Source organism: Protopterus annectens, chromosome 2.part1, assembly GCF_019279795.1.
Source record: "Protopterus annectens isolate FY-2018-M chromosome 2.part1, PAN1.0, whole genome shotgun sequence".
In the NCBI taxonomy this organism is placed as follows: Eukaryota; Metazoa; Chordata; order Ceratodontiformes; family Protopteridae; genus Protopterus; species Protopterus annectens.
In genome coordinates, this window is record NC_056729.1 from 469,186,811 (window position 1) to 469,212,385 (window position 25,575).

At 43.2% G+C, this 25,575-nt stretch overlaps 1 protein-coding gene across 5 annotated transcripts in view; it reads right to left on the minus strand.

The window, feature by feature from the left end:
- The window catches only part of GAB1 (GRB2 associated binding protein 1), a 1,599,067-nt gene that overhangs the window by 339,251 nt on the left and 1,234,241 nt on the right, over window positions 1-25,575 (minus strand). For 3 of the 5 annotated variants that reach the window (XM_044062261.1, XM_044062260.1, XM_044062263.1), the window contains exon 4: window positions 16,387-16,473. The exons of the other annotated variants lie outside the window; for them this stretch is intronic. In XM_044062261.1, coding sequence (XP_043918196.1) covers window positions 16,387-16,473 — 87 coding nt within the window. The remainder of the gene's footprint in view (window positions 1-16,386; window positions 16,474-25,575) is intronic. 5 annotated transcript variants of the gene reach the window in all.

The window sequence follows — 25,575 nt, forward strand, 5'->3', positions numbered from 1 at the left end:
TCATCACTTAGGAATTATTGATAAACTCACCAACTAGGCATCAACCTCTATATCGTTAGGTGGGTTGCAAATTGGCTCACAAATAGAACACACAGTTCAGTAGCAGACTCCAAGTCAGACTGCCAACCAGTCGAGTGGAGTCCCACAGGGATCACTCCTGGGTCCTCTCCTGTTTGGGATCTACTTTTCAGAAGTCTAGGCCAACATGGAGGGACTGTGGCTGACCAAATTCGCAGAAAACTGCAAGCTGGGAGCCATTATTAACTCCCCAAGTGATGCAGATATCCTACAGAAAGGCCTCACTGAGACCAATGACTGGTGTCAAAAAGTACAGTTTTGTACCTACCACAAATGTAGATGTCCGATAGGAATGCATCTGCAGTCTTCACAAATGGGTTGTTCTGTCGTCAGGCAGCCCTTCGGTCGCCGGATTCCAAAGTCTGGGTCTGGCTTCGGCTGGTGTCGCACTTCACCCGACGTCATTGCGGCAGTTCTTCGGGTATAAAGGCATCAGCCGATGCCATTTTCCTCAGTGTTTCTTGCCCCAGATGCCAGGTGCCCTCTTGGATGGCTAAATTTGGATAAATGCCAAAGTTTCCAAATAGTAGAGAGCAAACACACAAAATAAGCATGTATGTACATATATACAAACAAATACACCATAATAGATCCCCCCCAAGCTAGCTGAAGGTTGGCAAATACCCTAGGAGTACCTCAGAGGGGAAGGAGGGAGGGTAATCCTGACTGCAGATGCATTCCTATCAGACATCTACATTTATGGTAGGTACAAAACTGTACTATGTCCTTCAAGGATGCATCTGTAGTCTTCACAAATGGGTAGAATACCATAGCTAAACTAGGGGAGGAGGAATGAGTAGAGATTATGGTGTAGTTAGGATCCCTTGCAAAACAGCAGTGGCAAAACCAGCTCGGGATCTAGAGTATAAAGGTAAATTATAATGCTTGGCAAATGTATGCACAGAGGTCCAAGTAGCAGCCTCTATAATGTCTTTGGTAGCCACTCCTCGTAAGAAAGCTGTGGTAGTGGCTGTAGCCCTTGTGGAGTGAGGCCTGATGTTCTCTGGAGTTTTCTTTCCATGATAGGAGTAACAAAATCTAATGCAATTTCCTATCCATTTGGAGATTGTCTGTTTTGAAATTGGCTTTCCTTCCTTCCCTGTTGCATATGCTACCAGAAGCTGGTCAGTTTTTCTATTGGTTTTTGTCCTGTCCAGGTAGTAGCGTAATTGTCTATGCACATCCAAGGTATGTAGTAGTCTTTCTCCCCTGTTCTGTGGGTTGGGGAAGAATGTAGGAAGGTGGATAGTCTGATTTAAAGAGACTCTGGATACCACCTTAGGCATAAATGCAGGATTTGTTCTCATGGACACTCTATCTAGATGGAAGATCAGGAAGGGTTGCACTGCCATTAATGCCTGTAGTTCAGAGACCCTTCTTGCTGAAGTTATTGCCAGCAGGAATGCAGTCTTCCAGGATAAGTATTGTAATTCTGCTGCTGCTGCTGGTTCGAAAGGGGGAAGTGTCAATTTTTCTAGTACAAAGTTCAAGTCCCATGCTGGTAATGGAGGCTTCCAGGGAGGTTTCACATTTTTAATTCCTCTCAGAAACTGTCTGTGCAGAGGATGCGAGAAGACAGGAGGATCCAAGCTGTATTCTGCTGAAATAGCTGAGGCATGTATCTTGATGGAAGAGTAGGACAGGCCTGTATGGAAGAGCTCTGCCAAGTACTCCAGGATGTTGGCTATGTTCACCAGTGTCACTTCTTGCCCCTTTGCAGTACTCCAAGTGAGATATCTTTTCCATTTTGCTGCATAATTCTTTCTTGTTTACGGTCTTCGAGCCTCCAGGATTATGTCCTTAACCCTTTGGGATAAATTTGGGTTAATTGTTGTCATGTAATGTTCCAGGCAGTTAGCTGCAGAGTTTTCAGGTTTGGATGCAGGATGTTGAAGTTGTTCTGTGTTAACAGTAATGGGATCAGGGGCAGTGTCCATATTTGTTCCCGGGACATGCTCCTCAGCAATGGATACCAATGTTGTCTTGGCCAGTCTGGAGCTATCAGAATGATCCTCGGATGTTCCTCTTTGATCTTCAGAAGCACCTTGTGCATCAAAGGAAGTGGTGGGAATGCGTATGCTATCAGGTTTTTCCAACTGAAAGATAGGAGTCCACCTTCCAAGCAAGTGGGTGGTACGTCCTTGTGCAGAATTTCTTTAGCTGGTGATTGAGTGGGGATGCAAACAAGTCTATTTGTGGTAATCCCCATTCTCTTGTGATGGCTTTGAAGATGTCCGGATGCAGCATCCATTCGTGGGCATCTGTGGTAGTTCTGCTTAATATGTCTGCTAGAATGTTTTCCTTCCTGGTATATAAATTGCTTGTAACTGAATGTTGTAGCCCAGAGCCACATCCCATAGGTCCAGTGCCAGCCGGCATAGAGGATATGAGTGTGTGCCTCCCTGTTTGTTGATGTACCACATAACTGTGGTGTTGTCTGTCCTTATCATCAGCTGACCTTCTTGGAGAAAAGGTTTGAAGGCCTGGATTGCCAATTTTACTGCCATCATTTCCTTTAGATTTATGTGCAGGTGCAGCTGGTCTTGAGTCCATAGGCCTTGAATGCACCTGTCCAGCATGTGTGCCCCCAACCGAGGTCTGAGGCATCTGTCGTGATGGTTTGTTTTGGTTGGCTTTTGCAGAAGGGCAATCCTGAGTTTGATTGGCAGGCCTGAGCCCACCATAGGAACTCTTTCTTCAGGCAGGGAATCATTGGAATTTTGGTTTCTAGGCTGTGCTTGTGTTGAGACCACAAATTCTTTAGGTACCATTGTAGCTTTCTCATATGCAGCCTGGCATGAGGGACCAGTATTATGCAGGATGCCATGAAGCCTAGAGCTTGCAGCACTTTTCTTGCAGTTAGATGGTTCTGCTTTGTTAATGCCAAGAAGTAGAGAGGAAGCTGCTCTTTCTTTTCTGCAGTTAGGGATGCCATTTGATTTGATGTGTCCAGTTCTGCACCCAGAAAGGTTATTCTTTGGGATGGAATCAGCCTTGACTTTTTATATTGACTGTATATCCCAGGGCTTGCAGCAGGTAAATGACTCTTTGTAGGTCTTCTGTTAGTTTTATTTTGTTGTCCGCTTGTATCAGGCAGTCGTCCAGGTAGGGATAGATTTGAATACCCTGAAGTCTGCAATGAGCGATTACTGATGCCAGGCATTTCGTGAACACTCTGGGCAGTAGATAAGCCAAAGGGCAATGCTGAGAATTGATAATGCTCTGATCCTGCAAGAAATCTGAGGTATCTTCTGCAAATTGGTCTTATGGGGACGTGCAGGTATGCCTCCTTGAGATCTAGAGTTACCAGCCAAAACTCCTTGCCCAGCATGGGAAGAAGCTGCTGTAGGGTCAGCATTTTGAATTTTGGAACAATGAGGAATGTGTTTAAAGCGGACAGGTCTAGAATAGGCCTCCATTTGTTTTCTTTTCTTGGTACCAGGAAGAGTCTGGAGTAAAATCCCTTCCCTTGCTCCAAAGGTGGTACCTTTTCCACAGCTCTCATTCTTAGTAATTGAGATATTTGCTTTAGAGCTTCTGTCCTTTGAGTAGGTGGCAGGTTTGGCATTCCTCTTTTGCTTGGTAGAGTATGGAAATGGAACCTGTAACCTTGGTCTATAGTTTGCAAAATCCATTTTCTCTTGTGATGCAATGCCAGTTCTTTGAAAATAAGGTTAGCTTTCCGCCTAAGGGTGCTTCTAGTTGTTCCCTGGTAGGCGGTGCCACCGCCAAGTCACTGTGAATGAGTTGTTGTAGTGGTGGTGGTTGCATCCGTGCCTCGCTGGTTGTTACCTTGCCACTGGCGTCCCCTGTAGGCACCCCTGGTTTGGTTTCTGCCTCTCGAGCGCCTATTCCTGCCTCTTTGTGCCCTAGAGGAGTCTGGAAAGGACCAATTCTTGGAGGGCCAGTTCCTGCTAAACCTTGGAGGCTGAACTTGTAAGAAATCTTTCACTGTTTGTACAGATTTTGCTTTCTCTTCCATCTTTTTTAGTACCTGTTGCGCAGGGGAACCAAATAAACTGACCTTGTCCATAGGTGCATCCAAAAGCTTTGATTTGACATGGTCTGGTAATGCCTGTTCTTTCAGCCATGCATGCCTCCTGATAACTGTGCCAGTCATGGCTGATCTAAAGGAAGCCTCCAGTGCATCATAGCCACATTTTAAAGAATGATTACTAACCTGCTGTATGTTATGTACCATTTCTTGAATATATTTCTTATCTAAAGATTCTTCAGAGGACAGCTTTTTAGTCAACTGGTCAAGTATAAACTCTTGGTATTGAATCATATGAAATTGGCAGTTCAAAGCTCTAGCTGACAAAGTAGCAGAGGTGTAAACTTTTTTACCCCATCTCTCTAAGGACCTGGATTCCCTTTCAGAGGGGAGGGGTTTTTTAGTGGAAGTAGCTGCTACGGCTTTAGGACCCTGGGAGATAGTCTCTGGATCTGCAAAAGGAGCCTTATATAAATGGTGATGAGTGTCCGGGACCCTGTAGAACCTATCGGGCTTAGCAGGAGCCGGAGGTAATGAATCAGGAGCAGTGCAAGCATCATTAAATGCATCATCAACAACAGAAAGTACTGGAGGTATAGCTAAAGGCCTATGCTGTGGCAAATGTAGAAAGGTCCTAAGCCTTTTTCTGGAGTCTGAGAAATCTTGGCCCTGCCACTGAAATTTTTCCCTCATAGCATGCAAGGTTTCCCCAAAGGAAAATTCCTCAGGAGGAGCGGCTGAAGGGATGGACTCCTCAGCATCAGCGTCTTCGTAAGGAGAATAAGCAGCCTCAGGAGGGTTTGTATGTTCTGAGTCATCAGAGGAATCATCTGTGGATACTGGCTCAGGGGGCTCTGCTCTAGGCCTTTTTTCTGGAGGAGGGAGAGAGGCCCTGTCTGGATGAGGCTGGGCTCCACGAATTAAAGAGATGAGATCCTCAGCCAAAGTAAGCATATGGGAGCTGGTGCTGGGCCTGAGAGAGGGGGGCTTGGCAGGCACCGTTTTTGATGCTTTGGCTGCTTTAGCCCTGGCAAAGGCCTTAATAGACATTGCTGCAGGAGGCCTAGCAGCTCAACGTGCAGGGGTAGAAATATCCAGGGGAATGGTATCTGATAAATCCTGTGAAACCGCAACAGAAGGTTGGATTTCAGAAGCCGTTTCTACCAGGTTAGAAGAGGCCTCGGTAGAAGGCATGATTTCGGCTGAAGAAAGAACCGCTTGCTCGGTTTCAGATGAAACCGAGACACTCGCGGTTTGCTTAACCGCGGTTTCGGCCGAAACCGCGGACCACGAGTGTCGGTCCTTTTCTTTGCGTTTTTTGGTACTTTGCGTAGTCGGAGGATCCGACGGCATAATATATGCAAAATCGGAGCCGAAAATCTGTTCAGCAAACTCCGACCGACGTCTAAGCGTCCGTCGGTTAAAAGAAGCACAGGCTAGACAAGCTGCTACGTCGTGGTCTGGGCCTAAACAATGTATGCAATAGGAGTGGAAATCTTTATGAGGTATTTGTTTCCCACAAGATAAACAGTTATTTACTTTCTCTGACATCGGCTGAGGCAAGAAAGAGTCCCCAACGGGGTACTTAGCTTTTTAGAAGTCTTCGAAGTAATATTCGGTAGTAGTAATCTCTAGATCTGACCGACCGGCACTTGCGAACAGCTTCTGCTTCGGGCGCCACGCGGCAAGAAAGACTGAGGAAAATGGCGTCGGCTGATGCCTTTATACCCGAAGAACTGCCGCAATGACGTCGGGTGAAGTGCGACACCAGCCGAAGCCAGACCCAGACTTTGGAATCCGGCCGACCGAAGGGCTGCCTGACGACAGGACAACCCATTTGTGAAGACTTCAGATGCATCCTTGAAGGACATCCATGGCCTTAAACTTAGTGCCAAAAAATGCGTCATCATCCCGTTTGGGAAAAACTCAGTTCCCACTAATTACCACAACGATGGGAGCCCACTGAACACTGAAGGCGTTATAAGAGATCTGGGGACACAGGTTGACAGCAACATCTCCTTCGACCACCACATTGCCACTGTGGTCAGAAAGTCCTTCTGTGACGCATCTCATTTAATTACTATTTATTTTATTTTACATTTGTTTACTGGGAAAGTCCAACTGGACACAGGTCCATTTTCAGTAGAGGCCCAGGGAGAAAAGCTCCATAATACACTACAGTACATAAGAGAAGAGAAAAAAAAAATAAGAGTATGCTTATAGCAATCATACACAATATGTTAGAGAGTAACAATTCTTATAGTAGACAATCACTGAGTTACATAATAAACGTCAAACAGCATTTGTATTATTTTTTACAGTTAGAAGTTTTGTCAAGTAAGTATTGATGGGATCACTTGCTTTCAGGGGAACTGTTTATCTTAGCTGTACACAGAAACATTCTCTTGGTTTGGGTTAGCCTGGTGAGTGGCATGAACATAGCCAGCCACTTAAATAGTGGGTTTTCAGGAGTTTTTTAAAACGAATAAAGGAGGTGGTAGAAGTCATTTGGCTTGGTAGTATGTCCCAGGTTTTAGCAATGGTGCTGGTAAAGAGGGATTTACCGGCATCATTTTTATGTTGGTTGACAGTTATGGGGTTCTGGTTACTAGATCTTAAGGCTCTAGAGGGAATGTGGGGTTGAATTAGATGCTGAAGTGCTGGGGTTTTCTCAGGAAGGTATTACAGTTTGCGTGCTATAGAAAGTTGATCGAGTAGAAGTATATGAGGCAACTCAAGCCAGTTGAGCTGCTTAAGGGATAGACAGTGGTGGGACCAATATGAGACTTCAGTAGCAAACTTGGCAATCTTATTGTAGCCAGATTCCATTTTATTTAGATCGGTTTGGTGGAGATTAGTCAAGATGGGAGAGGCATAGAGGAAGGTGGATAGAAGATGAGTCCTTGCGATGGTTGCTTTGGAGTGTTTAGTCATAAACAATTTGTTCCTGTAGAGGAGTTCAAGTTTTTTATCAACTTTCTTAATGCTTTGTGCTATGTGGATGTCGAACCTCAGGTTACAGTCTACTTCTACAAATAGCAGTTTAGTGTGTGGTTGGACTAATTTGAATGTTTTCTTTAGAGTAGATGGTGAAATAACTATTTAGGGGAGGAGATCTGCCTGGGCTGAAAATAATTTGTTTTTTTGGGGGATTAAGAAGATGTTTGATGTTAGTGAACCAAGTTTCGGCTAGGGTGAAGTTATTTTGGGTTAGGGTTTGTAGTTCATTTAGGGTGGGGGCAGCACATATAAGGGTGGTGTCATCTACGTATTGTACTACTGAGGCAGTGGGTGAGGATGAAGAGATTGTCAGTAAATAAAGAGAACAGCAAAGGGCCAAGGATAGAGGCTTGAGGGACTCCTATGGTAACTGGTAATAGGGGGGACAGTTGTGCCTGCCATAGGACTGCTTGCTGATGGCCAGATAAGTAGCTGTTGAACCATGACATAGAGGGGGGACTTACATTTAGAGTAGATAGAGTTTCAAGAAGCATACTGTGATTTACCATGTCAAAGGCTTTTGATAAGTCTAAGAATATGGAAGAAACAAATAGACCCTTGTTTCTATGGTGGTTAACTATATTGGTGAATGATAGTAATGCTGTGGTGCTGCTATGGGAAGGTCTAAAGCCATGCTGGGATATGGAGAGTAGGTTGTTATTTTGGAGGTACTGCATTAGTTGAGTATGAACAACTTTTTTGTAATATTTTGGATAAAGGTGATATGATTGCTATTGGGCAATAGCTGGTGAGCTCTAAGGAGTTACCGCCTTTGTGCAGTGGAATAATATGTGATGTTTTCCATGAGGTGGGAACTTTGCATTCTAAGAGAGATCTATTTACGAGAATAGAGACAGGATAGGCTATAGCTTCAGCTGATATCTGAAGGAAGTCTGCTGATAGCATATCAGCTGCTAGAGTGGTTGGTTTAAGTTTCCTAAGGAGTTTAGAAATTGCCTTGGACATGGAGTAAAGGTGAAAACTGGGGGTATTGTTTTGTATATTGGAGTGGGTTGGGGTAGTTATTGGTGTGGGGCTGCTAATGCCATTTTGGGCATTGGGAAGGGTCTGGACTGTTTCAATAAAGAATTTGTTAAATTGATTGGGAATGTTTTCATGGTTATTTGGTAGCATAGGGATTTGGAGTAGTGGACTTTTCTGGGTGTAGTATACCATTCATTGTGGCCCAGACTTTTTTGGGGGTGGTGGCATATTTTTCTTGCATATTTTTATAGTAGCGAGATTTGTCTAGTTTGATGGGTTTTGCATCCAGGAAGAAAGAGGTAATTTCTCTCTACTCTTCCCTCATTAGACCAATCGTAGAACTAGACACCTGCAACAAGGCCACAAAAGTACCTCACAAAGAGGATCCTAGGCCTTAAACACATGTCCTACATGGACAGACTCAAAAAACTCCAGCTATTCTCGGTCTCATATCATCTACTAAGAGGCGATCTCTGCTTGACTTACAAAGCCATGTCTGATCCAGCTTGGTTAGAAATGCTACATTTAAAGAATTCCCAATTCCTCCACACCACACTCTCCAGAGACCTCAACCTCATTACCACAACCAAGAGAAAGTACAGTTTTGTACCTACCATAAATGTAGATGTCCGAACTGGATAGCATCTGCAGTCATAACAACTGGGTTGTCCTGTCGTCAGGCAGCCCTTCGGTCGGCCGGATTCCAAAGTCCGGGTCTGGCTTCGGCTGATGTCGCACTTCACCCGACGTCATCTCTGCTGGTCTTCGGGTATAAAGGCATCAGCCGACGCCAATTTCCTCAGTGTTTCTTGCCCCAGATGCCAGTTGCCCTCTTGGAAGGCTAAATTTTGGGTAAATGCCAATGTTTCCAAAAGATAGAAGGCAAACACAAAAAATAAGCATGTATGTACATATATACAAACAAATACACCATAAGAGACTCCCCCCACCAGCTAGCTATTAGGAGGGTAAATACCCTAGGAGTACCACAGAGGGGAAGGAGGGAGGGTAATCCTGACTGCAGATGCTATCCAGGTCGGACATCTACATTTATGGTAGGTACAAAACTGTACTATGTCCTTCATGGATGCATCTGCAGTCATAACAACTGGGTAGAATACCATAGCCAACTAGGGGAGGAGGAAGAATAGATTATGGTGTGGTTAGGATCCCTTGCAGTACAGCAGTGGCAAACCCTGCTCGGGATCTGGAATACAGAGGTAGATTGTAATGCTTGGCAAATGTATGCACGGAGGTCCAAGTAGCCGCCTCAATAATGTCCTTGGTTGCCACTCCTCGTAAGAAGGCTGTGGTAGTGGCTGTTGCCCTTGTAGAATGAGGCCTTATGTCCTGTGGAATTGGTTTTCCATGGAAGGAGTAACAGAATCGTATGCAATTTCCTATCCATTTGGAGATTGTCTGTTTGGAAATTGCTTTTCCTTCCCTTCCTGTTGCATAGGCTACAAAAAGCTGGTCAGTTTTTCTGTTACTTTTGTTCTGTCCAGGTAGTAGCGTAGCTGTCTATGTACATCCAAGGTATGCAGCATTCTTTCCCCTCTGTTTTGTGGGTTGGGGAAGAAGGTAGGTAGGTGGATTGCCTGGTTTAAGGACACTCTGGATACCACCTTAGGCATAAATGTAGGATTAGTCCTCATGGACACTCTATCTTGGTGGAAGATTAGGAAGGGTTGTACTGTCATTAGGGCCTGAAGTTCAGAAACCCTCCTTGCTGAGGTTATTGCCAGTAGGAAAGCAGTTTTCCATGATAGATGCTGTAGGTCTGCTGTTGCTGCTGGTTCAAAAGGTGCAGTGTCAACTTTTCTAGCACAAAGTTCAAATCCCAAGCTGGCAATGGTGGTTTCCTAGGAGGTTTTACATTCTTGATCCCTCTGAGGAACTGCCTGAGTAGAGGATGTGAAAAGACAGGTGGATCAAAGCTGTATTCTGCTGAAATAGCTGATGCATGTATCTTGATGGAGGAATAGGACAGGCCTGTATGTAAAAGCTCTGCCAAGTACTCCAGAATGTTAGCAATATCTATATTCGACACATCTTTTCCTCTTTCAGCACTCCAAATGACAAACCTTTTCCATTTTCCTGCATAGTTCCTTCTTGTTGAAGGTCTGTGGGCTTCAAGGATAATGTCTTTAACCCTTTGGGAAAGATCTGGATTAGTTGCTGCTATGTGATGTTCCATGCAGTCAGTTGCAACGTTTTTAGGTTTGGATGCATGATGCTGTAGTTGTTCTGAGTTAACATCAAAGGCATCAGGGGTATTTGACCACATTTTGTCCCGAGACATGCTCCTCAGCAATGGGTACCAGTGTTGTCTTGGCCAGTTCGGAGCTATCAGGATTATCCTTGGGCGTTCCTCCTTGATTTTTAGTAATACCTTGTGTATCAAGGGAAGAGGTGGGAATGCATATGCTGTCAGACCTTTCCAGCTGAAGGAGAGCGAATCCACTTTCCATGCAAGTGGATGGAATGTCCTTGTGCAGAATTTCTTGAGCTGGTGATTGAGAGGGGAAGCGAATAGATCTATCTGTGGCATTCCCCATTTCTTTGAGATGGTCTTGAAGATGTCCGGGTGTAGCATCCATTCGTGAGCATCCGAGGTGGTTCTGCTTAACATGTCTGCTAGAGTATTCTCCTTTCCGGTACAAATATTGCCTGTAACTGGATGTTGTAGCTGAGTGCCAGATTCCAAAGGTCCAAAGTCATTCTGCATAGGGGTATGAATGAGTGCCTCCCTGTTTGTTGATGTACCACATGACTGTGGTGTTGTCTGTCCTTATCATCAAATGGCCTTCTTTGAGAAATGGTCTGAATTTTTGGATTGCCAGTTTTACTGCCAGCATTTCTTTTAGGTTGATGTGCAGGTGAAGCTGGTTCTAAGGCCCACAATCCTTGTATGCATTTGTCCAGCATGTGAGCCCCCCATCCTAGGTCTGAGGCGTCTGTTGTGATGGTTTGGCTTGCTTGATAGTTGTGAAAGGGTAGGCCTGGGTTTGACTGGCATGCTTGAGCCCACCATAGGAACTCCTGTTTTAGGCATGGGATTAGTGGAATTTCTGCTTCTAGGCTGTGCCTGTGTTGGGACCATAAATTCTTTAGGTACCACTGTAGTTTTCTCATATGCAGTCTGGCATGTGGAACCAAGATTATGCATGATGCCATGAAGCCAAAGGCCTGCAGAACTTTTCTTGCTGTTAGCTTGTTCTGTTTTGTTAGTGCCAAGAAATAAAGAGGGAGTTCTTTTTGTTTTTCTGTAGTTAGGAATGCCATTTGTTTTACTGTGTCCAATTCCGCGCCCAAGAATGTCCTTGTTTGGGATGGTATCAGCCTTGACTTTTGTAAATTGACTGTGTATCCCAGTCCTTGTAGCAAGTAAATGACCCTTTGTAAATCTGTTGTCAGCTTGCTTTTGTTGTCCCCTTGTAGCAGGCAGTCGTCCAGGTATGGATAAATTTGGATTCCCTGTAGTCTGCAGTGGGCGATTACTGATGCCAGGCATTTTGTGAATACTCTGGGCAGTAGATAAGCCAAAGGGCAATGCTGAGAATTGATAGTGCTCTGATCCTGCAAGAAATCTGAGGTATCTTCTGCAAATTGGTCGAATGGGGACGTGCAGGTATGCCTCCTTGAGATCTAGAGTTACCAGCCAACACTCCTTGCCCAGCATGGGAAGAAGTTGCTGTAGGGTCAGAATTTTGAATTTTGGGACAATGATGTATGTGTTTAAGGTGGACAGGTCTAGAATAGGTCTCCAACTTTTTCCTTTCTTGGAACTAGGAATAGTCTGGAGTAGAATCCTTTGCCTTGTTCTGTTATTGGTACTCTTTCCACAGCTCTCATCTTTGTTAATTGCATTATCTGCTGTAGAGCTTCTGTTTTTGATTTGGAGGCAGGTTTGGCATTCCTCTTTTGACTGGTAAAGTGTGGAAGTGGAACCGATAACCTTGGTCTATGGTTTGCAAAATCCACTTGTCTTTTGTGATATAGTGCCAGTTCTTCAAAAATAAGGTTAATTTTCCGCCTAATGGTGCTGCTATTTGTTCCCTGGTAGGCGGAGTTAGGATCAAGTCACTGTGATTGTGCTGTTGTAGTGGTAGTGGCTGTGTCTGTGCCTCTGTTATTACCATGCCACTGTCGTCCTCTGTAGGCACCCCCTCTAGATTGATTTCTGCCTCTGGAATGTCTATTCCTGCCCCTTTGGGATCTTGTGGAGTCAGGAAAGGACCAATTTTTGGCAGGCCAGTTCCTGCTAAACCTTGGGGCTGAACCTGCAAGAAATCTTTAACCGTTTGTACAGATTTTGCCTTTTCTTCCATTTTCTTCATTACCTGCTGGGCAGGTGTACCAAACAAACTGGCCTTATCCATAGGAGCATCTAATAACTTAGCTTTAACATGATCCGGCAAGACCTGTTCCTTCAGCCATGCATGTCTTCTTATCACTGTGCCAGTCATGGCTGATCTAAATGAAGCCTCCAGTGCATCATAGCCACATTTTAAGGAATGGTTACTAACCTGTTGTATGTTATTTACCATTTCTAATACATATTTCTTATCTATAGAGTCATCAGAGGATAGCTTTTTAGTTAACTGATCAAGCATAAACTCTTGGTATTGTATCATGTGAAACTGACAGTTTAAAGCTCTAGCTGAGAGCGTAGCTGAGGTGTAAACTTTTTTGCCCCATCTGTCTAAAGACCTGGCTTCCCTTTCAGAAGGAATAGGGTTTTTTGCTGTGGTCGAGGCTACTGCCTTAGGCCCCTGGGATATAGTTTCGGGGTCTGCAAGTGGGGCCTTGTATAGGTGATGATGAGTGTCTGGCACCCTGTAAAATCTATCTGGTTTGGCAAGGGCTGGAGGTAAGGAATCTGGTGCAGTGCAGACATCATTAAATGCATCGTCCACAACAGAGAGGACAGGAGGTATAGCTAAGGGCCTGTGTTGTGGTAGGTGCAGAAAAGTCCTAAGTCTTTTTCTGGAATCTGAGAAATCCTGTTCCTGCCATTGGAATTGTTCTCGCATGGCATGTAAGGTTTCCCCAAAGGAGAATTCTTCTGGTGGAGAAGCAGCTGGAATGGATTCTTCAGCATCTGAGTCTTCATAATTGGAGAAAGGAGCATCTGGCTGGTCTGTAATATCTGAGTCATCCGCAGAATCATCAGAGGACACAGGCTCGGGGGGCTCTGGTCTAGGTCTCTTTTCTGGGGCTGAGAGGCCCTGTCTGGGTGAGATTGAGATCTCCTAATTAAGGATATTAAATCTTCTGCCAGAGTAAGCATTTGTGAACTAGAAGTGGGCCTGGTTGAAGGGGGTTTAACAGGCACTGTTTTAGTAGATTTGGCTGCTTTAGCCCTGGCAAAGGCCTTAATAGACATGGCTGCAGGAGGCCTAGCAGCACCACGTGCTGGGGTAGAGACATCCAAAGGGATGGTGTCTGATAAGTCACTAGTAACCACTGTTGTAGGTAAAATTTCTGAGGCCGATTCAAGTAAAGTAGCAGGAACCTCAGTAGTAGTCATTGATTCGCTGTACTTTGATCAGTTTTCTCGGTTTCGCCGAAACCGAGACACTCATGTTTGCTTAACCATGGTTGCGGGCGAAACCCCGGACCGCGAGTGTCGGTCTTTTTCTTTCGTTTTTTAACAATTTGGGTAGTCGGAGGATCCGACGGCATAATGTACGCAAAATCTGAGCCGAAAAACTGTTCAGCAAACTCCGACCGACGCCTAAGCGTTCGTCGGTTGAATGAAGCACAGGCCGAACAGGCTGCTACGTCGTGGTCTGGGCCTAAACAAGGCAAACAGTAAGAGTGGAAATCTTTATGAGGTATTTGTTTCCCACAAGTTAAACAGTTATTGACTTTTTCTGACATCCGCTGAGGCAAGAAAGAGTCCCCAACGGGGTACTTAGCTTTTAGAAGTCTTCGAAGTAGTATTCGGTAGTAGTAATCTCTGGATCTGACCGACCGGCACTTGCGAACAGCTTCTGCTTCGGGCGCCACGCGGCAAGAAAGACTGAGGAAAATGGCGTCGGCTGATGCCTTTATACCCGAAGACCAGCAGAGATGACGTCGGGTGAAGTGCGACATCAGCCGAAGCCGGACCCGGACTTTGGAATCCGGCCGACCGAAGGGCTGCCTGACGACAGGACAACCCAGTTGTTATGACTGCAGATGCATCCATGAAGGACATCATGCTGGAGGGACAGGTTCATAACCCAGAGACTGCCCATGCTCTAGAATAGAATCCCATACATGTCAAGCAGAGCACCTCATTAGTCCTCTTCAAGAGAAATCTTGATGAGTGGATGGGAAATAGAAAGTTCACCCCAGGGATCACTCCAGTGGCTCTACTTGATAGAGACATTGGGAACTAACGACAAGCGGCATAATGCCAAGGCATTTCTATGGACTAGGCTTGTAAAGGCCCCAGCGCCATTAGCCTAGTACACACCTATGAACCTATAAATGAAGGTAGAAAAAAAATGCCTTTGTTTGGCACTCCTAAGGGGTACTATCGGAATAATGATACATATTTTCCGAACTATATCCTAGTCAAAACACATAAAACAGCCTGGTGAAGGAGCAGAAAAAATAAGCAAAAACTGCACCAGAAATCATAAAAGAATGAACAAACTCATTGTGTACTCACTGAAGCAATACAGACACACCGCGGCTACTGTGTGAAAGGGATCAAAGTACAAGCAGGCAGTCGTATCCTGAAAACTACTGTTCATCACTTTGCTTAAATGGTGAGGTCCATACCTTTCAACTGTCCAGGATTTTATAGTATACCCAGATTTTTCACTCGTAGTTTCTCTCTTCATAGTTCCTCATAAAATGTGTGTTTTTTTATGGTGAATATTTTGAGGAATGAATTACGTAAATAATGACAAACATTTGAGTTTCAGACTTCATGTCCTTCAGAAAATGCATGTTAATGCAAAACCTGTTATTCTAGCAACTCTCTAAGCTTGTAACAGCAATAGTTGAAATTTGTCCCTGACTTTGAGCCTTTGCCCACCCCCCAATTATTTTTGGTTTTGTCTAGAATTCTTGCACTAACAGGTTGAGAGGTATGCCCACCAGGGAAAGGAGGCTCATTATAAAGTAGATAGTGGGGTTAAGTAGTAGCATTTTCTTTTACATTTGTTGAACGGGGAAGTCTACCTGGGCGCAAATGCACTCTTTCAGTGGAGGCTTGGGGAGAAAAGCTCCAGTACATGCAGTACAAACAAAATCTTTTAAAGTTACACAATAGCAACAATGTCAGGCAGAATACAATTAAAATAAATATTACAATGTCAAAACGGGAATATGTACACAAAATCAGTAAAGAAAATGTAACAGACAATGGGAAAAATCACTTTTAGACAAACAGACAAACTGGTGGGTGAGGGTAGCCATGACAAGCTAGAGGCAGTGCATGGTTCTCAACTGCAGATAATGAATGTAATAAAATCTGCTGCAACACCATTATTTTACAGAAATGCTAACATTTAACATTTTTCATCATGCTGCCAATATAAGACAAACAGATGGAAAAACATTTTTTACAGGTCTTTACCTGAAATAGCTTAAACAACTCAGAAAAACGTACAAACAGCTATTATGTTACTCTGCTGAAAAAGCATGCAAATAAAGATTAGTCAGACAGGCATTTTAGCAATGGCTGTCTATGGACTAATTGGTGCATGCTGTTTGAAAATGTGATGGTGCAAAGAGCTGGTTAATAAAAATTTGCCCACTCTCATTTAATCACAAATTAAGTATTTTGAAATAGGTTGTCATCTACTGCATGTACACAACAGTAGTTAATAATGAATCCATATATAATTTTAACTAAAATTATGAAACTATCACCGGTGAGGAAGATTTTGTAATAACAGCTAACGCCATCTAATGGGTTTGCAACAACAACACAGTCACCTCACTTTGAAATTACCACCTTCACACTTCGGATGACATCTTTCTGACGAAGTAACTACTGTGGACATTAACTGATTATGCTAAGCCTCATCAGATTTTAAGCATACTATTGTTGTGTACATACCATATCTATTTATCTAGTTTTTTTTTTTTTTCAAAGCACCATGCAGTAACACACCAAAAAGCTCCCCGCTGGAACAATACCACTTTAGAAAAACACAAAGAAGATTGTTAGGAAGAAATGATTACTGCAGTTACCACTGCCATTTAGCCTTGCTGAAATCACAGCAAATGAAAGTTTAAGTCAGATATATGTCAGCCCAGCCACACCACAAACACTTGCTGTGCTCCCCCTGTGATACCCCTAAAAATAATTACTGTAAACTCACTGGTTCTGAAACAGTATCTTTTTGACTTGAAAATCTCCCAGGAGCAGATACTCAATGCCTTCTTCACTGGCAATAGATCGCTCTTTGCTAGTTTATGAACAAACAAAAGACATAATAAGATGATCAAAATAGAAGTCAACATAAGTTTAAGATCAAGACAAAACTTCCACAAATTATAAGGCCAACACACTGAAAAGAATAGATCTAACAGTATATGTTAAACTGAATGATGTGAGTAGGTACTATTAATTTAATGTTTAAGATTTTGACAAACAGTACAAAATCAACATTTCCAAGACTCACAGAAAGACAATTAGTTTTACAGATGATTAGTAGCAGTTCTTTACATTGACGCCAAGTGTCTCTTGAAGCTTTACGTCACATTCATGTAGTCTAGCTAGGAGTTATCATTCTGCTTAATTCACTCAAATATTTCATCATAATTATAAATTAATGCTTCAGTGAAAGCCTGCTTGACCTGATACAAATCAAACTGTATTGTATAAAACAAGCTGAAATGTTATGATTTTCAGGAGCAGTAACATTCATTTATCTAGTTTGCTAATGTTCCTATTTTCAAAAAATCTGTAGCTTTTTATAAATGCAAAAGAATAACACTGACATTTTCTACAGTTTAATAAGGAGCTTAAGTAGAAAAAAAATATGGCGCAGACGTTCACAGATGTTCCCAAGACTTAATACAGGGACAGTACAATTTTGCTGGTTTAAACAAGAAGAATTATGAGGATACAGCATATGGACATCAAAAGCTTTGGAAACATTGATATGATCGACTGCTTCGAAACACAACTTAGCAACGTTCCCGACAACACCAACACATGACAGGGAAGCCACCAATCATATCAACAGCCAGGGAAGTCACACAACTATGACCCAAACTATGTAATACTCATCATAACAGCAAATCATCTAAGGAGATAACTCTTCCAGCATTATTGTAACAGCTAGGCTTCTACTCACTAACATCTGTCATCATCCAGTCAACATTTTTTCAGGCAAAGGTATTATTACTGCACCTCTGGCATCAGATGTTGCACACTTCACAGGAAAGCAGTGTTACAGCATGCCATTACCAGTTCTTCAAGTGGAAGGGAAAAGTACAGTTTTGTACCTACCATAAATGTAGATGTTCGAGTGTATACACTGCTGCAGTCATCACACACGGGTTATCCTGCCGTCAGGCGGTCCCCGCAGTCGGCCCGAGTTCCAAAGTCTTGGTCCGGCGTCGGTTGCTGTAGCTTCTTCCCTGACGTCAGTGCGCCAGGGGTATATAAGATGCAGCCGACGCAATTTTCTTCAGTTTTTCCCGCCCCAAATGTCAGGTGCCCCCAAAAAGGTAGGCAATGTAAGTTGCTAATAAAACACACATAAGAAAAGCAAACAAATACTTTCTGTTACAGCAAATACTTCCCATAGGCAGCCAAGGGTAGAATACTAGGGTTAGAACAGCAAGTAAGAGGGGAAGGAGGGAGGGTAACCTGGACTGCAGCAGTGTATACACTCAAACACCTACATTTATGGTAGGCACAAAACTGTACTATGCTCATCGTGTTACACTGCTGCAGTCATCACACTTGGGTAGAATCCCAAAGCAGAGGCAGGGTGGCTGGTTCTATAAAACATTAGGGGTGGCTATAAGGCCCTGCAGAACTGCAGTGGCAAAGCCAGCTCTGGATTTAGAGTAAAGAGGCAGTTGGTAATGCTTGGTGAAGGTATGTACAGAACTCCAAGTTGCTGCTTCCAAAATGTCCTTGGTAGGTACTCCTCTGAGGTAGGCAGTTGAAGTGGCTGTTGCCCTGGTGGAATGAGACCTAATGCTGTTAGGTGCAGTTTTTCCATGATGTGTATAGCAGAAACGTATGCAATGCCCTATCCATTTTGAAATGGTCTGTTTTGAAATGTCTTTTCCCTGTGTTCCTGCAGCATACGATACAAACAATTGCTCAGTTTTCCTGAAAGCTTTAGTTTTGTCCAAGTAAAAGCGTAACTGTCTGTGTATGTCCAAGGAATGCAGTAGTCTCTCTCCTTTATTCTGTGGATTTGGATAAAAAGTTGGCAAGTGAATAGTTTGGTTTAGAGCCACACTTGATACCACCTTTGGCATAAAAGTAGGGTTCGTTCTTAAAGACACCCTGTCTTGATGGAAAATGATGAAAGGTTCCACTGCCATTAGTGCCTGTAATTCTGAAATTCTTTGTGCTGAATTTATAGCCAGGAGCAGAGCAGTTTTCCAAGAGATGCATTTTAAGTCTGCTGAGTTAGCTGGCTCAAAAGGAGGTAAAGTTAACTTTTCCAAGACAAAGTTGAGGTCCCAAGTTGGAGTTGGTGCTCTACGGGGCAGTCTTATGTTTTTTGCCCCTCTGAGGTACTGTTTTACCAAAGGATGAGAAAAAATTGGTGGATCTGTGTTGTAATGAGCGGAGATGGCAGAGGCATGGATCTTAATGGATGAAAAGGAGAGGCCCTTGTCCAGCATCTCAGTCAAGTATTGTAGTATCTGAGGAATATTTAAGGCTGTGAGACTGGTTCCAGGCACAGAATCTCTTCCATTTATCCGAATAAGCTTTCCTGGTACTTGGCCTTCTGGCCTCCAGAATGACATCCATAACAGCTTTGGAGAGAGGCATTGTTTGCTTGACTAAGGAATCTGCCATGCAGCCAGGTTTAAAGTCTTGAGCTGGCCGTGAAGTATCTGATTGTTTTGCTGAGTCAGAAGTTGTGAGATATGAGGCAAAATCCATGGTGGTCCTTGTGCTAAGTTCTTTAAGATTGGGTACCAGTGCTGGCGTGGCCAGTCTGGAGAAATCAGGATCATCTTTGGCCTTTCTTGTCTGTCTTTTATGAGTACCTTTGAAAGGAGAGGCAGTGGTGGGAAAGCGTATACTTGTAGGTTTTTCCAGCTGAATGAGAGGGCATCCACTTTCCATGCTTGTGGGTGGTAAGTCCTTGGGCAGAACTTCTGTAGCTGGCAATTCATGGGGGATGCGAACAGATCTATGTCCGGGCTCCACCATTTCTGTGTTATCATCCTGAACATTTGTGGATATAATTCGTGCGGATCCATGATGTTTCTGCTTAAGTCGTCTGCCAGTGTGTTTTTCTTTCCTGGCAGGAATTGTGCTTGCAGATGAACTTGATAGGTTATAGCTGTGTTCCACAAGGTCATGGCTTGTCTGCAGAGGGGATATGAATGAGTGCCCCAGTGTTTGTTTATGTACCACATTACTGTGGTGTTGTCTGTCTTTAATAGTAGTTGTCCTGGATGCAGAAGGTCCTTGAAAGCTATAAGGGCATTTTGTATTGCTAGCATCTCTTTTTGATTGACGTGAAGATGCCTTTGTTCTGCGGGCCACTTGCCCTGAATACATTTTCCTGCCATGTGTGCTCCCCAGGCGTAATCCGAAGCATCTGTTGTCAGTGTTTGCCTCGCTGTGGGTTGAGTGAAAGGCTGTCCCTTGTTGAGGTGACAGGCTTGAGCCCACCATCAAAACTCCTGTTGAAGGCAAGGAATAAGTGGTATTACTGTTTCCAAACTGTGACAGTGTTGAGACCAGACACTCTTTAGGTACCATTGTAGTTTCCTCATATGCAGTTTAATTGCAGGGAGTTGAGTTTTTGTTGCCATCAATTGGAAATATTGAGTCAGTTGTCCTTGCTTGTCTGGCGTGAGATAAGCCATCTGGGCCGTTGTATTTAAGCTGGCACCCAGGAATATTATCTCTTGTGAGGGCACTAGGTTTTGATTTCTTTTCGTTTACTGTGTACCCTAGGGAAATTTGCAGTCTTTTTACAAACGCCAGATGCTTCAGAAGAATATCTTTGCTCTCTGCTTGAATAAGGCAGTCGTCCAAATATGGGTAGATTTGAATTCCTTTTTGTCTGCAAAATGCAATTACTGGTGCCAGGCATTTTGTAAAGACCCTGGGCGCAGTAGATAAGCCAAAGGGCAGTGCAGAGAATTGGTAGTGCATTGAACCTGCTAAGAATCTGAGGTATCTTCTGCAATTTTGTTTGATAGAGGCATGCAGGTATGCCTCCTTGAGATCCAATGTTACGAGCCAAGCTTTCTTGCCCAGCATGGGAAGAAGCTGCTGTAGTGTCAACATTTTGAATTTTGGAACATCCAGGTAAGTATTTAGAGAAGAAAGATCCAGAATGGGCCTCCAGGCTTTGTTCTTTCTGGGAACCAGAAAGAGTCTTGAGTAAAATCCTTGTCCTTGCTCCTGAGTTGATACCTTTTGAATAGCTCTTATGTCCATGAGTGCTGTAATTTGCCTTTGAACCTCTGCCCATTGATTTGGTGGCAGATTTGGCATTCCTTTTAACCTTGGCCGAGTGTGAAAGTGGAACCTGTAACCTTGAGACACAATATTGAGAACCCATTTGTCTTGGGTGATTATTTGCCAATTGTGAGTGAAAAGTGCCAGTTTCCCCCCCAAGGGGGATGCCAAGAGAGAGATGTTTGGCAGCTGTAGTGGGAAGTCATTGGGTCTACTTTTTATAAGGCTGAGGATTGTCTTCCCCTTCTTTCTGGGTTGAAGCACTCCATTGTCGAGGCCTGTAAGTACCTTGTGGTTGACCTCTGCCTCTTGGACGTCTGTATCTACCCCTTTGAGGTCTGTCTGAAACTGGAAAGGACCAATTTTTTGTTGGCCAATTTCTGCTAAATCGAGGAGGCTGAACCTGTAAGAAATCCTTCACTGTTTGCATAGATTTTGCTTTATCCTCTATTTTCTTTAATACCTCTTCTGCCTTAACTCCAAATAAAACATCCTGCTGTAAAGGTGCATCCAATAATTTTGCTTTAACATGATCTGGTAAGGTCTGTTCTTTTAACCAAGCATGTCTTCTAATGACGGACCCTGTAACTGGCTGCTCTACAGGAGGCCTCTAAGGAATCAAAACCTCATTGCAAAGTATGTTTTCCCACTTGTTCAGCTGCATGCAATAAATCCTGCATTTCCTTATAGTTAGGAAGATCTGAATTTGGAAGCATTTTTTGTTTCAACTGAGACATCAAATATTGCTGACATTTAAGCATGTGAAACTGGCAATTTAATGCTCTCATTGCTAAAGTTGCAGATGTGTATACTTTCTTTCCCCATCTGTCTAATGCCCTGGAATCTCTGTCAGAGGGGACTGGATTTTTAGCTGTAGAGGCCTTTACCCCTTTGGGACCCTGGGAAATAGTTTCAGGGTCAGCAACAGGGCTTTTATAAAGGAATTTGTGAGAGTCAGGGACTCTGTAATATCTGTCTGGCTTAACTGGAGCTGGAGGTAAAGAATCAGGATTTAAGCTGGATTCAGCATACACATCATCCACAATATCTAACACGGGCGGAATAGCATGGGGTCTGTGTTGGGGGGTAATAAAAGGAAATCTCTGAGCCTTTACTTGGATTCTGAGTAATCCTGGCCCTCCCAAACGGAAATGCTCTTGCATGGTATGTAAGGTTTCCCCAAAGGAGTAGTCCTCTGGCAGAGAGGCTGAAGGAATAGATTCCTCAGCATCAGAATCCTCATAAGGGGGTAAAGAGTATCCTTGGTCTGAGGATGAATCTGAGGAAATGGACACCTGGTCGGATGAGTCATAGTCTGCATCCTGTCTAGGCCTTTTATCAGGAGGAGGGTGGGACCCCCTGATCAGAGTAATAAGGTCTTCGGCCATTTTGAGCATCTGTTTCTTAGGCATGGAGGCCTGCCCTGGTGAATGCTGAAGTTGTTTCTTTGTTTTAGTTTTAGCAGAAGATTTAATGGTTAACTGAGTAGGCCTGAAAACACCCTCTGAAGCTGCAGGTTGTTCAGCTACTCCGGAACCCTCTGAAGGGTTAGTCTCGGTAGGTCTCAAGTCTGGTGTGTCCGAAGGCCCAGCCATCTCCACGTGGGAGTCAGCAGCGGCCTGTGGTTCTAAAGAAGCAGTCGTCAGGGGCTGTGAAGGTGCCTCGCTGAAAACCGGAGAACCGGCGACTGGCCTAGAAGAGGCTTCGTCATCAGTTTTGGGCCTCGGATGCCTGTCCTTGTTCTTTGTGCTTTTTGTGTATTCCGGTCATTGGTAGTTCCGACGGCATGGTGTAATTGAATTTTCGGCCAAAATAATGTCAGGCAAAATCAAACCGATGTTTAATAGTGCGCTTGTTAAACCTAGCACAAAACCGACAACCAGTGACATCGTGGTCTGGGCCTACGCATGGGATACAATAGGAATGGAAATCCTTATGAGGTATTTGCTTCCCACAAGAAATACAATTATTAACTTTTACTGACATCGGTCTGAGGCAAGAAAAAGTTTCCCCAACGGGGTACTTAGCTTTGTAGAAGACTTCGGTTCTGGATTCGGAATGAAAATCTCAGGAGTCGGCCGACCGGCACTTGCGAACTGCTTTTGCATCGGGCACCACGCGGCAAGAAAGACTGAAGAAAATGGCGCCGGCTGCAACTTATATACCCCTGGCGCACTGACGTCAGGGAAGAAGCAACAGTAACCGACGCTGGACCAAGACTTTGGAACTCGGGCCAACTGCAGGACCGCCTGATGGCAGGATAACCCAAATGTGATGACTGCAGCAGTGTAACACGATGAACATCAGTAAATCTGACTGCAATAACTGATGAAATATAACACTATGCACACTAACAGCCATTTTCAATTCAACAAGGACTTTGATGAAAGTTATGTAAACAAAACCTCAAGTGCAAAGTGGAGGGGGACAGTAAAGTCGTTTTATACTGTTAGAAAAAAAATCTATTCCCTTGATGATCAGCTGTCACGATGGCTACCTCTCAACTCATGAAACTGTACTAGCCAACTTAAGGGAAGAGTTGTACAGCTTATAAAAATGGGCCAGAATCTTAAGCAATTTTGTAATATTCTATCCAGGGCGACAGCTTAGAAATCATACCCTGCATCACTTTCCAACCAAAGCTTGTAGTTTCTACGACTGGGTGTCAAACTGTTAGTGTTCATTAACTGCAGGAATGGATGTTTGGCCCAAAATTTCACAAACGTCCAGAGCACAGACACTCAAAACTGCAGAAGTGTCAGCAGCTGCAGCAGAACCTATTTTTATGGTGCATGCACGCTTCTTATGCATTTGTCATACAAAGTCAAACCAACTTAATGAGTCTGGTTTGCTCACAGGTAGGGCTGCCAATCCCAAAGAGAAAAAGCTAACCAAATTTTCTGATATTTTTGTTTCATTCCATATAATACTAGAGTTGCCTACAGGCATCTGAAGTAAATAAGCTTTCCCCTCTTATTCTCTGAGAAGACAATTGACAGCTGTGTGAACTAGTTCAAAGAAAGTACTTTAGAAAAGACCGATTAGATCACAGAACTACGCTGGTCAATGAAAAAGATGGTACAGGATCTGATGCACTCCAAACCAATAGCTCACAAATTCTTGCAGCAAAGCTTATTTCTACTGAGAAGAATGCTGCACATGAGTTTTATAACTTCACAGAAGCTAGTTCACAATGTTGAAACATCAGCTTTTTTATCTAAAAACTCCCACCATGGCAGTTTTTGATGAAACAGTTTAAATGCAGGGCTGCTTTTAAGAAAGCTTTAACTATAAAGTCGATTGAGACCTCTGTAATGACAAGTATGCAGAATGAGAATGACATAAGCCTATTTTATATGGCTAGCTGAAGTAGTCTAGTAGTTTTGGAACCTGGCATAACCTGATGTTAGCAGATTGCTTATCTGCCCACTAACAGATTCTTTCCAGACCAACATATAAAAGCTTCTACATGAATCTCTCTTGGCTTCTCTCAAGACGACACAACACTGAAACATAGAGTTGATGAAAGACTTTTATTAGACCAACATAAATTTTACATGTATTCAAGATTTAACCCTTCATGAAGGCCTCCCATTTCTTCCAAAGCTGGAGTAACTGTAAAATCTGTTTTGAGTCAATAAAAGGACTAGCATAACTTCTGGTCCAATGTTTTCTGGCAGTGAACCAGCATGGGACTAATATTTATTTATTTGCTCAAAAATATATATATGTTTGCTTAAAATGAAGAGCTATTTATTATGGTGATGCCAAAAAACACAATTACTAGAAAATGGAAATCAAAGTCTACGCCAACTGTACTAGAAGAAGTGAATATAGCAACAGAGATGAAACAAGTGGAAATGGGATCTTTAGAAAAGGGTATAAGTAAATAATGTAGAAAAAATGGGAACTGTAGGAATAATACATGCAGAATACCATTTTGTAGGAGGAATGGGGTTTAAAAGAAGGCAGGATTTGGATGAGCTATGCAATGTTTCACTGACAATGACTGGATAGATTATAAGTGATGTACAATGTTTGCAACTAAAAATGCCAATATGGTTTGCTTCATTTATATAAACATATGATTACCTATGCCATAAGTGATAATTTAATAAAGATGTTTCTTGTTCAAAAAAAGAACTATATTACAAATTATCAAGACATAATGGATGAGGTTTCTAACATCTGGAGGGGATACTGAAGAGCATTTGTTTCTACAAAAGAGGTAGTAAAACAAGGCAACATAACACAATACAAGCAGTTTGAGCAATGGCTGCCCCTATTTTCATAAGCGAAGAAAATGTCAAATGTCTGCTGGCCTTAAGCACTTCACTTCACTTCTGATTGACATGTAATAGAGGAAATGCATATAACAGATCCCGAGTCAGAGGGAAATCAAAGGCATCAGTCTTCCAGTCTCAAAGTCGAAAATGAAGGCAACAAAAGTCTGGAGTCTGGGCCTTGTCTTCTGCGGTACAAAAAGGATCTAACTGCATCATTCCCCAGACAGAGACTACATGGCAAAAAAAATGAACTATCCAGCTTTTCATTCATGGGGGTTTCAGTGACCTTCTCAAGAACCCTGACAAAATGCTCTTGCAAGCAAATTGTCTACAGATAGATCTAGTGATCACTTGTTCATCTTCCAAAAGCTCATTGCCTTTCTGAAGGAAAAAAAGAACTTTTCTGTCCCTTTGTTGATGCACCATACATTTCTGCTGTCTATATTTATCTGAATAGCATCTAGCAGAAAATGTATTTGAAATGTCCTCACGGTCAGATCTTCTGATCCCATTTATTTCATGTCTATATGAAGACAGCATGCCACTGGTGACTAGACATTCTGAATTCATATAGCTATCACATGAACCTTGAGATTAGTCTG